The following is a 14356-nucleotide window of genomic DNA, read 5'->3' as shown; positions in this document are numbered from 1 at the left end:
TTTGCATCATTTGCCCAGCAGAAAAGGCGTTTACTCAAAGAAATACAAACTAGGAGATTGTGTTTTAAATAAATTTATAAAAAAAAAAAAATAAAAAAAAAAAGCATTTTTCCACTGAAGCAGAACAAACACCTATCACTTGCTTTTCTTTGTGTAACATAGAATACAATCTGAATAGACTTTTTTTAGTAGCCTGAAAGGAGTAAAAGAATCCAGCCAACAGACTGCCAACTTCAACACAAAGGTAACAAAAAACAGCCAATAATGACAGGAAAACAAAACAAAGGAAAACTAGAAATATACAAATTAAAAAATGCAATTTAAAAACAAAAAGAAAAAAGAACTAGAGGTTAAGTGCAGCACTGGTCAGAATCAGCGTAGATCCAGTCAAAATTTTCTTCAGTTCCATAGTCGGATAATCTGCTCAGGTACATTGTTTCTAGAACCATAACATGCAAGCTCAATGAAGCATACGGTCAAATACACATGGGAATATATTTTTAACTCTTAGGATATTTGCAAAATATGAAAATTCTGTAGATGTACAGTGATAAAAGGAATTTAATTTGCATGAATGAGCAGAAAACTGGCATTAACTCCATAGTGTTTTCAATAAAAGGAAAAAAAAAAATTGGAGACTACATTCATTTCACCGAACAGAGTCCACATACAAAAACAGCAATATTAAAAAAAATAAATTATTAAAAAAAAAAAAACAAACAAAAAGAAAAATAATGTTGTAATGACGCCACTTATAGCTTTAGTTATCTTATTACTAGATAGTATCTGTGCCTCGGGAAATGGAGAAAGACTCAAAATATCCAAAGATACACTTGTACAACAGAATACTGCATATCTACTCACAACTGGGTTAGCTAGGTCGACATGGAGGCTAGCTGCCGAAGATGGGAATGTCCACACGTACATACACACACTTCCCCTTGTGGAATACACTACTGGTGAGATCACTTGTTTGCTGTTTCTATCTGACACACAGTTAAGCGCTTGTCTGTAATGCTACCAGGATAAGACTCCTTGTCTTCTTTGGGTGAGTTTTGGGACTCATTGTTGCTAAAAGAAAAAGAAAAGAAAAAAAAGCCTCTTTTTTTTTTTCCTTTAATGTGGATTTTCAAATCTTTTTTCCTTTCTGTGCTTCCTCTCGCCATCTGGGTCTCAAACATTGGGCATTTACAGTCGTCAGTAACTCTCTCAATTCCATTTTTAGGTTTGGTCTTTTAGTTTTTGCATCACGTTTCGTGGTCGGAAATACATGGAGGAGAGGTCGAGAAGAGTTTGCACATTCTGTAGTCCTTCGCTTTTTGGCACCTTGGAGTAAGATAATGACACCAGGTCAGATGTGTGGCTCAATGCGTACAGGAGAGCAGGGGTCAGGATGCAGATGGGAGCCGTTGGGAGCGGGCGGGCTACTTGTCGCCGACCTGCTCACTGACCCCTCCTTCTCCCGCTCTGTCCGTGGTGCCGTTGTTGCGGTTGGCAGCCGCTGCTTCGTTCTCCCCTTCTTCCTCCATTTTCACCCTCTTTGTCTCAGGCTGGTCTTGCAGTTCTCCGTTCTGCCTTTTAGTGGGGAGGGAAGCTGAGGCTGAAGCGTGAGTTGCCAGGAGATGCAGAGGGTTTGCAACAGCTGGTGGGAAAGAAGAGAAGATGAATAAGGTTCAATATGGAGTGTTATAGTCCTGTATTTCAAATTAGTTTAGGAACTTCCAAAACAAACTGAAGCCATCAAGAATGTGAAGAAACAACTGCTGGACTTAACATCCAAAACATCTATGCTGAGGAGTAGAGCTGGGCGATAGAACGATAACGATATGTATCGCGATATAACTTTTACTCGATAGAGAAATTAAGCTATCGCGATAGACCTCGCCGCTCTTGTCCTCTTAAAAAAAAAAAAAAAAAAAAAAAAAGGTCAGCCAATCCAAATTAAGTAGCGCAGAGCCGAACCAATCACAGCCGCAGCGTCACGTCGCGTGACTTGTTACGTACAGCACAAGTGCCAAGCCGCACGTGTGTTTGTTTGGGAAGCAGCCAGCGGGTAATGGAGGAAATGAGTGTGCCGACTAGAAAAATCAACCGAGCGTGACCGAAGAGAAAACAGATGATGGTTCCAACGCCGGAGAGATTGTCGAACGGAAGAGCCATAGAAGTTCCGTAGTGTGAAGGTATTTCGGCTATTTCAAGTCTGACAAAAAACAGAGTAGCGTGCACTGTAAATTGTGCCGAAAGCAAGTCTGGAAATACAATAAACTGGTGCATGCGTCACACTGTGCGCCACGTTATTGTTTCGGTGAAATGAATTTCTACAATACTGTTACTGTTAATTCTACTCTCTGCAGTGTTTAAATGCTTACATATACACACAGTTACTGTCCGTCCACACATACGACTCGGTTCTGCTTCTATGCCCCAGCTTTGTTTACTTTTTCCCACCGAGGCTTCTAGACTTCTGATTGGCCAACATTTCTGCACGGTTAGGAATCTAGCGCCACCTGCTGCTTTGGCATGTTCATAGCAGCGTTTTCCTTCATTTCTGCCTTTATGTGTGGACGGGATTATTTTTTAAAACGAAAACGGAAAATCTCCGTTTTCAAAAATACCCGTGTACGTGTGGACGTAGCCTCAGTCTCTGACTGGAAGCGCTAATTCGTCATTCGGCTTTTGTCAGACTAAAGTAACTGTTAAAACTGTTTGAAAAGAGGAAGACATGATCGAGGCAGAAGGAGCACTGATACTGATGTGGGAGGTATCACCAAACAATGGCAGAAGCTCCTGAAAGGCGAATCTTATCACCACTTCTAGAAGGAGTCAAGCTCAGAGAGTTCCACAGAGAAAAAAAATGATCCAAACTAGGACCAAGACAAAGAATGAATTTCCAATGTTCCTTGTACTCTGGTAAGATCAGAGCTATTAATAATAATGATAATAACAATAATACTTCCCAAGTAGTAACAGCTCATCAACGCCCCAGAGTTATGCAAACTGTCAGAATCCTTGTAGCACAGTAGCAGCACTCTTTCACTTTAGTTTAGTAATAACCCCTGACAGGAGCCTCAAACTCGCAGGACCTCAACACCTTCTTTGAGCTTCAAACCTTCTTTGCTCGGTTTGAAGCCACCCCTCCCCCACAGCCCTTGTCAAGTATTCCAATGACCACACTATGGTTCAGCTCATCTCTGATGGAGATGATGGAGAACTTGTCCCACTGGTGCTCAGAAAACAACCTGAAACTGAACGTCCTTAAAACAAAAGAACTCATAACGGACTTCAGGAGGCACAGACAGGTCCACAGGTGAGAACAGGTGGAATCTGTCTCCACCTTCAGGTTTCTTTATCATCACCCTGTTAAAGAAGGCCCACCAGCAGCTTCATCGGTGTTCATTGAGAACAGGAAGGCTGTGCAGCGGGTAATTAACACCACCCCAAAAAAAATAAAAAAAATAAAAAAAAAATCACTGGCTGTCCTCTGCCACCACTGGAGGCCATCACCTCCTGTCTTAAGAAAAGCATTACTACCACCACCTGTTTGACCTGTTGCCCTCTGGTCAGGGACTCAGGTCAGTGAGGTCCCCCACCTCCAGACTCACAAACAGCCTCTTCTCCTGGGCCAATCAGACTGTTAACAAACACTAAAGTGCTTTACAAAACTGAACATTACAGCTAACAGCTAGATTTCCCCATTTCAGCGCAGCTAGCCAGACAGCCAACAGCCACTTACTGCTAGAGACACAGACAGTGGGCAGTATGTTCTCGGCTTTAACATAAAACTCATTGTTGCAGCCTAGGGCAGCACAAAAGTGACCCCTTCAAACGGATTTTTAGTTTTAGTGTCGTTATTTTACTCCCAGTTATCAATTCTGTCACTGGTTAGCGAACATAAACTAATGTAAGCCTATTAGCTGCAGCTAACCAAACATGTTTAACAGGCGCTAAACATGTTTATAAAACTTTAAGCCTTATTTCTTAAACCCAGCTTCACAGACAGAGTTACATCTATGTCAGAGAGCAGAGCTCCATGATGATGTGTGTATTGTTTCATGTCCTGTTTCACAGTAAATGCGCTCTTTATTTATTAGAACCACTTCCACTAATTCCATAATGCTCCATTTATATTAATTAGATTTCCATTAATTAAATTTTTTGGATGGTAGCTCTTGTTCGTTGTAGTCTCTTTATTAATAGGTTCTAAACTATATTTCACCTCGCGATCTGTAATGCAGTTATCTAAATCATTTGTAAAATGAACAAATAATCTTAAATACTCACTAAAACTTACAACTGGTAAAATTAGTTGAAAAATTTAAAAAGTTAACTTTTTCACTGTTATATGCAGGATGGTCTCAAAATCTTCCCGTGATATCGTTGAAAAGTATTGTTACAGTTTCATAATAACTAGTGAGAGGTGACAGGCAGGGTACAAGGAAGCATGTTGACAAATCTATCATGATGCCATCCCTGCAAAAACCCAGTAGCTAATTAAGAGTTACCAATTAACCCAACATGCGTGTCTTTGAGGTGCACTAGAGCACACCGACTATTACAAAAGACAGGCATGTACAACAGCAACGGAAATGACCCTGCTGGGTAACGTTGGTTGTAAAACATGTCAAACTGAAGTGGACTCACATTAGTCACAAGGTAAGAGAGACTGTAGATCATCGAAGCTAGGTTATATGGCAATGTTTGGAGATCCTCAACATAGCATCTCCATCTTCTGGCTACATAAGGTTTACATCACTACGATTGCAATATATACAGCGAGGTGCTCAAACATGCCTTCAGATCATTTACTTCAAATGGAACAAGTGTGAATCTGTGTTGTTTTTGAGTCAGCATGTTCATATAATAATTTGTGGTCCAATTCTACTTACAAGCACCATAATTAGCAGAGATCTTTGTATACCATTGGTATCAATATTAGAGCTGGGCGATAGAACGATAACGATATGTATCGCGATATAACTTTTACTCGATAGAGAAATTAAGCTATCGCGATAGACCTCGCCGCTCTTGTCCTCAAAAAAAAAAAAAAAGGTCAGCCAATCCAAATTAAGTAGCGCAGAGCCGAACCAATCACAGCCGCAGCGTCACGTCGCGTGACTTGTTACGTACAGCACAAGTGCCAAGCCGCACGTGTGTTTGTTTGGGAAGCAGCCAGCGGGTAATGGAGGAAATGAGTGTGCCGACTAGAAAAATCAACCGAGCGTGACCGAAGAGAAAACAGATGATGGTTCCAACGCCGGAGAGATTGTCGAACGGAAGAGCCATAGAAGTTCCGTAGTGTGAAGGTATTTCGGCTATTTCAAGTCTGACAAAAAACAGAGTAGCGTGCACTGTAAATTGTGCCGAAAGCAAGTCTGGAAATACAATAAACTGGTGCATGCGTCACACTGTGCGCCACGTTATTGTTTCGGTGAAATGAATTTCTACAATACTGTTACTGTTAATTCTACTCTCTGCAGTGTTTAAATGCTTACATATACACACAGTTACTGTCCCTCCACACATACGACTCGGTTCTGCTTCTATGCCCCAGCTTTGTTTACTTTTTCCCACCGAGGCTTCTAGACTTCTGATTGGCCAACATTTCTGCACGGTTAGGAATCTAGCGCCACCTGCTGCTTTGGCATGTTCATAGCAGCGTTTTCCTTCATTTCTGCCTTTATGTGTGGACGGGATTATTTTTTAAAACGAAAACGGAAAATCTCCGTTTTCAAAAATACCCGTGTACGTGTGGACGTAGCCTCAGTCTCTGACTGGAAGCGCTAATTCGTCATTCGGCTTTTGTCAGACTAAAGTAACTGTTAAAACTGTTTGAAAAGCTAAGCTATACAACAAGGAGAGATTGAGAATTTCCTTTTAGTTCTCAGTTTATTTGATATTGACAAAAGTTAGTCAGTTTTGTCTGTTCTTCTGTAAAACAAACTAAGATTTATTTTTAGAATTAATATTTTGTTTCTAAGTGGAATTGACAATTTAGTCTGTTTCGTTTGTTCTATTTTGAAACTTAAACGCTTTAGCGGCTGCCTTTTGTGTAGTTTGCAATATTTGCCTTTATTTATCTGAAAAAGTCTCATGTTCCTTAAGTACATCTACCCTGTTGAACTTATTATGGGAAATAAATATTTAAATAAAAACAAGCTGCTGATTATTTCACATTTTACTTGTGAGCAACGGCACATTTAAATCTTACAAATATAGTTATTTGGCTTATATCGTGATAGATATCGTTATCGCCTGAAATGAAAAAAACATATCGTGATATGAAAAAATCTCATATCGCCCAGTTCTAATCAATATAGACCTAAACTCAATCTGATCATTTACTTTACAGGGAGGATTGCTGCAATCGTTTCTACTATGCATGTTTCTCCAGTACAGGCTGAGATGATTGAAATCTCAGTGGCATACTACAGAAGTAGTTGTTAGGTAGGTGTTAATGATGGTGATTAACTTTCTCTGTTAAGCTGGGCTTTTTGCTTTGGGCTCTATGCACCCTCATAAAAAGAGGCATTACTGTCATGTGATTATTCTTCTCCGAACAAATGATCCAGGTGAGTGCGTCTTATTCCAATCAGACAGTATCAGATCAGCATAATAAAACGATGATAAACATCATCAACAACCTATAAACTACCTGGAAAGAAATAGTGGATTTAGTGCACAGAGCTATAAAATAACCTTCTTAAAATAACTGAAGGTGAATGTTATGAAGGTTATTCTCCTAAAGCCCAATAAAGGAGATGTGGAAACTGCTTTTGTTTGGTGGCAGATCAAAGAGAAATCAATTGAATTGATTGAACAGCTATCCTTGGTAACAAATTGCCTCCAAATACAACTAAGCAATTTTCTAATCTCTATCCTACTATCTGCAATTCCAGCAATTTAAAATGAGACTTACTGGTAGATTACCATCAAGTATAAACAACATATACACCTTTTCATCATCACAAACTGAATACATGAATTCCAGTGAATGCACAGTTGTGCTTGAGGTACAGCTTAACAACTTGCACATATAAAATGTATTTGTCCAACACAGACACATGCTGACCATAAAAGAATTTGTTTAAACCAAAGCTCTGAACATAGCCTGCTCTCAACCAGGTTATTTGTTAAGAATAAGTTACCAGTCAGTCTCAGATATGAAGCATCAGGAGACATGACAAGGAATGGTGGAAGAAGCACTCAGATACTTAGGACTAATGGTAGAGTAGGCCTTTATTCCCATTTTCACCTGGTTTCTAGTTCAAACCTTCACTTCCACCAACCATGCTGTAGGTTTTTTAAAACTGGCCTTTATTAATGAAGTGCTGGTTTGACTGTGTGTGTGTCCGACTCACCTGTGCTAGCGGCAGTACTAATGGGGACCAGATGGGTCCCATTCTGTGTGATGGCCTTTATTGGGAGTTGGTGCTGACCGAGCGGAGCTTGTTGCACGATGGTAACCGTAGTCAGAGGAGCAGCTTGAGAGCTCTGGATGATACGACTGACTCCACCTATGGAGGAGGCTGTAATGGATGGGACCGGCTCCACTTTTACTGCACACAAAAATATCAAAAATTACACATGCTCATAGAATCAAAAACAAACCAAAACAACAACAACAAAAAGAGCACCACCTTTGATCTCCTTGTGCTCTCTGCTTCCATTCTCCTGAGGTTCGCTGCTCACTGCAGAAGCAGGCTGTCCACCAACAGTTGCCATGGTGACAGCTGGGATCTGGTGAACAACATGCACAGTCTGCATGACAGGGGCAGAGCTAACTGTAGTCGTAACAATGGCTGGTGTGGCCATGGCATAGGTCACAGGCTTCATGGTCGTTTGAGGCATCTGGCGCTGCACAGCGATCAATACTGGCTGATTGCTGAGAGGGGAGCCTGTCAAACGGTGTGATAAAGGTTAAAGCAGATGTCATTCACTCAGATAAAGATGTGCAGGAGCACACAAACACTGTACACTGTCACAGAAGAGGGTTTAATATGGGGTGGTGGTGGTACTGCGGTCTTTTTTGTCACGAAAAACTGAAAAATGTGAATGCATCTGTTAAGGCCCACATGTGATCACTCTGCACACACTACATGTTATATGGTTCATAAAAAGGACAAAAACCTAAACCCAATGTTTTACCTGGGGAGTTCTGTGCAAAGCGGGCCTCTTGGATGACGGCGAGTTTGGGCTGGATTGTTGTGGCTTGGGTTGGGGCTGGTGGTGGAGTTGGCTCTGGCTCCATGGGGACTGGGGAGCCCTCTCTGGACAGGCTGTCTGGGGTCTGGACCCCACTAGAGTGGGCTGACAGTGCCCCAGTGTGGCTTGGAGAAGCTGGAGCACTCCTGGAAAAGTAAAAGTAAAGTACAGTTTTCATCCCAGCCATAAAAAACACACTATATAACTGTACAGGAAACTTCTTACAGTCATGTATGCGTAGCATCAAGATGCTTTACCTGGAGGACAATGGCCCTACAGGGGTCCTGAAGCAGGGCACACCCCTGGGCCTGCGCTTCCTGAAGGCTTGTTCTATCAGCTTGCCTTCAGAGGCGGGGTCGATCCTCCAGAATGAGCCTTTACCTGGCTCTTCCTGAGACCGAGCCACTTTGATGAAATACCGGTTCAGAGACAGGTTGTGGCGAATCGAATTCTACAGAATCAAAATTAAATAAAATTAAGAACTTTAATTAAACTGAAGATTTTGTTGGGGTATCCATGTTTGATAATGCATAACACGCCCATGTTGTTGTACAGGATGGTTTGGTGTAAACTGCAATTCGATTTTCCATTTTATTGCGACAGTAACAAAGTTTTTAGTCACTTTGAGGCACATTTGTCAAACCTCACCCATGTGTGTAAATATCAGCATTTTACTGTTAAATCCTGCATCCTGTCAATGAAAAAAAAGTCACTCAGTCAAAGTTCAGAGCATAAATTAGATCCATGTATTAAATCAACTGGGGCATCTTCATACAATAGAAATCAGAGGTGTACTTTCAGCTTTAGACAACACAATACAAAAAAAACCCAAACCTGCCTCTCGTGTTCATTAACACTGAGGACATAGCCATACTCTGTATGAGCGCTTCATTGTTCCTCCTAGTTCATTGCCTTGTAACGTCTGAGCAGAAAAGCTGCAGCATCTGGCTCTCAATGCTAATTAAAACACACTAGTATGCTGCAGACAACAGGTAACAGCGGAAGACACATCAACATAAGAAGCGTTTGTAACTGTTTGTATAAGAGTACTGTGTTGTATTGAACTGAACACATTGAAACTACATTTAAATTAGGTGAATGACACCCGTTGCCTCCCTTTTAAATGCACCCCTGCATGTTGCTGGTCTCACCAGTGCAGGAGACTGAGGACAGCTGTTGTTAGCTTGCAACATAGATTGCTTGTTTAGTTTAACAGAAATCTAATGTGAACTATTTTCACATCGCCTTGATTTTCACTTGGTCTTAAGGGCTGTAGCTCAGGTGGCAGAGCAGGTCAGCCACTAATCAGAAGGTCGGTGGTTCGATCCCAGGCTGCCTCCTGGCTGCATGCCAAATATCCTTGGGCAAGATACTAACCCCGTGTTTGCCTACTGGTGGTGGTCAGAGGGCCCGGTGGCGCCAGTGTCCGGCAGCCTCGCCTCTGTAAGTGCGCCCCAGGGCAGCTGGGGCTACAATGTAGCTGCCATTGCCAGTGTGTGAATGGGTGAATGACTGAATGTAGTGTGAAGCGCTTTGGGGTCCTTAGGGACTAGAAAAGCGCTATACAAATGCAGGCCATTTACCATTTAATTCAGTGACGTTATAGTACAGCCTCTTTGCCCTTTGTCACATGTGTTTTAGAGAGGAAAGGCTGAGCTCAACCATGAACTATACTCAGTGGCGGTCGTAGCCTGTTTTGCTCCCCGGGCGAACACTCCCCCCCCCCCCCCACACACAAAACATATTAAGGATTGTACATTAACATAAAACTGTATGTCGAAATTCACCAAAGAAGAAACACACCATACACAACACACACACACACAGCACACACACACACACACACACACACACACACACACACACACACACACACACAATAGAAGAGAGAGAGTATGCATGAATGCAAACGCTACCAAACAGCCATCATAATCTCATACAATGAGAACAGGACAAATCAACAATTGACAATGACTAATTAATATTAAAATCTGTAACATAAATTGTTTGGAGTTTAGTCTGTTACTGTTACTATTTTTACCATTTCTTCTTGGAGCAACTGTAACCCACATATTTCCTTAGGGATTAATAAAGTATTCTGATTCTGATTGTTTCAGGATGACCTGCCATATCCAATCACACATCTGCTTACCTGTATCTTTTGCTCGTTTCTCCTCCTCTCTTTTCTTTTTTTCTAAACTGAGCACCTGATGGCTTTGAACTTTTCTTGTCCATCTTCCATTGGTTTTAATTTTGCACTCCAGTATGAACACCCATCCCAACCCGAGGATCACCACAACATAACCTAAAGACCTACACCTTAGTTCACAGATTCACTTTGTCTAAGTGTATTTCTGGGATTTCACACAACCCAGGATTCAAATCATGAATACATAATTTACAACATTATGAATGAAATGTGCTCTGATTTGGAAGCAGCCGCCCCCTCCCCTTTCGACGGGTTGTGTGTGAGACTTTAAATCATCAAACTGTAAATTATAAATTTTAAATTGTTATTGATCCTTTACCCCGAGTCCTAAAGTGTATATTTATTTTCTTACTCTTCTTATATTTATTGTTTGTTTACTTGCACTGCTGTAACTGGAGCCTCGTCGTCTCGTCTCTCTATATACTGGACTGTATGTAGCGGAGATGACAATAAAGTTTACTTTGACTTCAGCAGCGAGCAGGCGCACCGAGGGCTCTCGCGCTCACTTTTCCGTATAGAATTTCGAAAAAACATCGGTGCAAATTATAAGTCTGTATCATAATGTCTGGTGTTTTCGTGTTTGTTGTTTTGTTTTTCCATCCATTCGCTTCCGCTTCTCCTTTTCAGGGGCGCTGGAGTCTATCCCAGCTGTCATGGGGCGAGAGGCGGGGTACACCCTGGACAGGTCGCCAGTCTGTCGCAGGGCCAACACACAGGGACAGACAACCATTCGCACTCACATTCACTCGCACATTCACACCTAGTGACAATTTGGATTATCCAATTAACCTATCCCCACAAGCTGCATGTCTTTGGACGGTGGGAGGAAGCCGGAGTACCCGGAGGGAACCCACGCAAACACGGGGAGAACATGCAAACTCCACACAGAAAGACCCCGGCCTGATGGTGGAATTGAACTCAGGACCTTCTTGCTGTGCGGCAACAGTGCTAACCACCGTGCCGCTCAAGGTGTTTTGTTTTTATTTTGTTTTATTTTGCGAGTTGGTTATTAGACGCTGCTCCAGCCAGCCAGAGAATCCCCGCCGCCCCACCCTCTCCTCCCTGTGCCGCAAGCAGCAGGCGCACCTCGCAAACGAAGGGCACCCTTACTCCCAGCAAATGGGCGATAGAAAACCGATCGGTGCCTACCATTCCCAATATGCGCTGGCTGATGTCGGGGCAGCATGAGTACGAGCAATTTTTTTTTTTTTTTGCCGATGCCCGTGCTGCCGCCCTGGGCAACCGCCCGTATCAAAAACCACTACTGACTATACTGCTGATAGCCTGAACTTCACTGATGTTCTCAACCTTGTTGTCAGGGAAACCAATGCTAAATCTGGGCTAACACACATGCTCATAAGCACATTTTACAAATCCTCATCCTCATTAGTCGGCAACATCTCTTTGTTTTTGCTCCCCGGGCGTTTTTTTGCTCATCTGCACCCCCCCAACAACACCAAAAACAAAACAGAAACCATTTATTAGTCAGGGTTTGCTTCACCCAGTTTACAGGTTCACTTACTAACTGTGATTAGTGGAAACACAGTCACTGGCCTGAATGAGCTAACAGCTGGCCATCTAACTTCGCCTGGGGCATCAGGTCATTGGTTGTATTGAACACTGCTTCCACTCCCCGACAGTTATACAAGGTTTGCTGGGATTCTCAGCAATGTGTACATTTTAAAAAGGGATATATTTCACTTTTTAAAATGTACACATTGCTGAGAATATTTAATTTTTTTCCCCTTTACTTTGCAGTGAAGTCATTTAGTAAAGCCACTCTGTTACAGGGAGCTGTTTTCTATTTGTGATTGTAATGTTAAAGAGAGAGTATTCCAGTAAGAGCCATACCCAAATGCTGTTCAAACTTTCCTTTTGTGAGGGGGAGCCAGTGAGAAAAAGTTGGGATTTGAAAGTGATCTAAAACAGCATTTCAAATAATTAACTGAGGCCCTAAAACAAGAAATATTTGAAACTGAATCAAACAGAACTACTAGATGAAGAAAGTAGACAGGTGTACTGGGAGGCTAGGCGTACGGCAAAGAGAAAGCAAAAGGCCTTCTGTTATTTGTATGTGAGTCTGGAGACTAAGGAAGGGCAAAAGGACTAGTACTGGCTAGGCAGAGATACAGCTGGAAAGGATGTGCAGCAGACTGGGATGATTAGGGATACAAATGGAATGAGATGTAAATGTAATTAACAAGTGAAGACGTAAAGAGTACTTTGTGGAGCTCATGAATGTAGAAAATGAGAGAGTAGGACAGATCGAGCAAAGTTAATGAATCAGAGAGTGTGTAGCGGTAAAGAGGAAGTGAGGGCAGTTAGAAAGAGGACAAAGAGTGGGAAAGCAGTTGGTCCAGATGGCACACCTGTGGAGGTATGCAGCTCTGCCAAGTCAACTTCCCTCTAAGAGAGAGGGAAGTTGACTTTTCAACCAGACTGACGTTTAACACAATTCTGGAGAGAGAGGATTGCCCGAGCAATGGAGAAGACGTGTACTGGTACCGATTGTGATGTGCTACTACAGAGAGATAAAGCTGAACCATAAAGCTATGGGAAAGAGATGCTGAAACTAGGTGCGAAGAGTGAGCAGAAGTACAGCTTTAAGCTAAGAAAGTAAACTACAGATGCAAGGTTGGCTTTGAGAGTGCTGATAGAGAAGTACACAGAACGCCAGAATAAGTCACATTGTGTCTTTGTGGATCTAGAGAAAGCATATGATAGGGTTTCAAGAGAGGAACTGTGGTACTACTATACCTACTATACAGGGTGGTACAAGACACGTATGAGGACAACATCAGGGATTAGCTCTGAGCCCTTTCCTGTTATCAATGGTAATAGACAGATGATGAGAATCGATAAACAGATAAGGAGGCAGGAGTCTCAATTGACTATAGTCAATTGAGACTATAGTTTGCAGATGGCATTGTTATCTGTAGTGAAAAGTCACTAGAAGGGATGTGAATGAGCTACACAGGTGGAAATGTGAACGTGCAAAGAGCAGAGGTGATGCAGACAAAGGGGTTTCATACCTTTGATCAACCATCCAAAGCCACAGACAATGCAGAGGACAGGTGAAGGAGAGTGCAGGCATGCTGGAGTGGATGAAAAGGAATATCAGGTATGATTTGTGAATGAAGGATAGCAGCAAAAGTGAAAGGGAAGTGAAAACCACTATGATGTATGGTTTCAGATGAAGACACTAACAAAAAGACCAAGGAATTGTTGGAGGTGGCAGAGCTGCAGATATTAAGATTTTCACTGGGAATGACCAGAATGGACAAGATTAGAAATGAATACTTCAGGCAGACAGCTCAGGCTGAGTGGTTTGGAGGAAACAACTGGAGAGACAAGGCTGAGCTGTATTTAGCATGTGCAGAGGAGGGATAGTGAATATACTGGACAAAGGATGTTGAAAATGGAACTGCCAGGCAGAAGGAAAAGAGGAAGACCACAGAGAAGATTCGTGGATGTAGTGACGGAGGGTTGGTTTGACAGAGGAGATACTAGAGAGTAAGATGAAGCCAGATAAGATGTTTTGTGGACCTGGAAATAAGAATAACAGATCCTGCGAGATAATTACATTAAAACTATGGCCCTTTCCATTTACAAACCTTATGGGGGTAGAATAATACAAATAATATAAAATAATGAAGTTCAGATGTCTATATTGTGTATATGCAGCTTGTTAAGCTAGATCTTAGTGAAACCACTGAATGAAGCGGCAGCTATGCATCAGATAGTCATGGATATGTGGGTATTATTTTCACGATTTAGAAAATGTATACATGTTATTATACTTTATTCTAATCCACTCCTAAGTCTCTCTAACACTACTGAAACTGCAGGTACTAGAAGTAGAGCTGGGCGATAGAACGATAACGATATGTATCGCGATATAACTTTTACTCGATAGAGAAATTAAGCTATCGCGATAGACCTCGC

General features: G+C 42.0%; 1 protein-coding gene across 1 annotated transcript in view; it reads right to left on the bottom strand.

Moving 5' to 3' along the window:
• The window catches only part of LOC102296978 (forkhead box protein K2), a 19881-nt gene continuing 5525 nt past the window's right edge, over positions 1-14356 (bottom strand). Inside the window, exons 5-9 of the mRNA XM_005946898.3 lie at positions 8460-8653; positions 8146-8348; positions 7638-7895; positions 7359-7556; positions 1-1642 (exon numbers count right to left, since the gene is read on the bottom strand). Coding sequence (XP_005946960.1) covers positions 1425-1642; positions 7359-7556; positions 7638-7895; positions 8146-8348; positions 8460-8653 — 1071 coding nt within the window. The 3' untranslated portion in view covers positions 1-1424. The remainder of the gene's footprint in view (positions 1643-7358; positions 7557-7637; positions 7896-8145; positions 8349-8459; positions 8654-14356) is intronic.

The sequence above is a fragment of the Haplochromis burtoni genome, unplaced genomic scaffold (genome assembly GCF_018398535.1).
Source record: "Haplochromis burtoni strain Fernald_Lab_line unplaced genomic scaffold, NCSU_Asbu1 Contig_500, whole genome shotgun sequence".
Classification (NCBI taxonomy): domain Eukaryota; kingdom Metazoa; phylum Chordata; class Actinopteri; order Cichliformes; family Cichlidae; genus Haplochromis; species Haplochromis burtoni.
The sequence above is the reverse complement of the archived record's forward strand: the minus strand, read 5'-3'. Positions and strand labels throughout refer to the sequence as shown.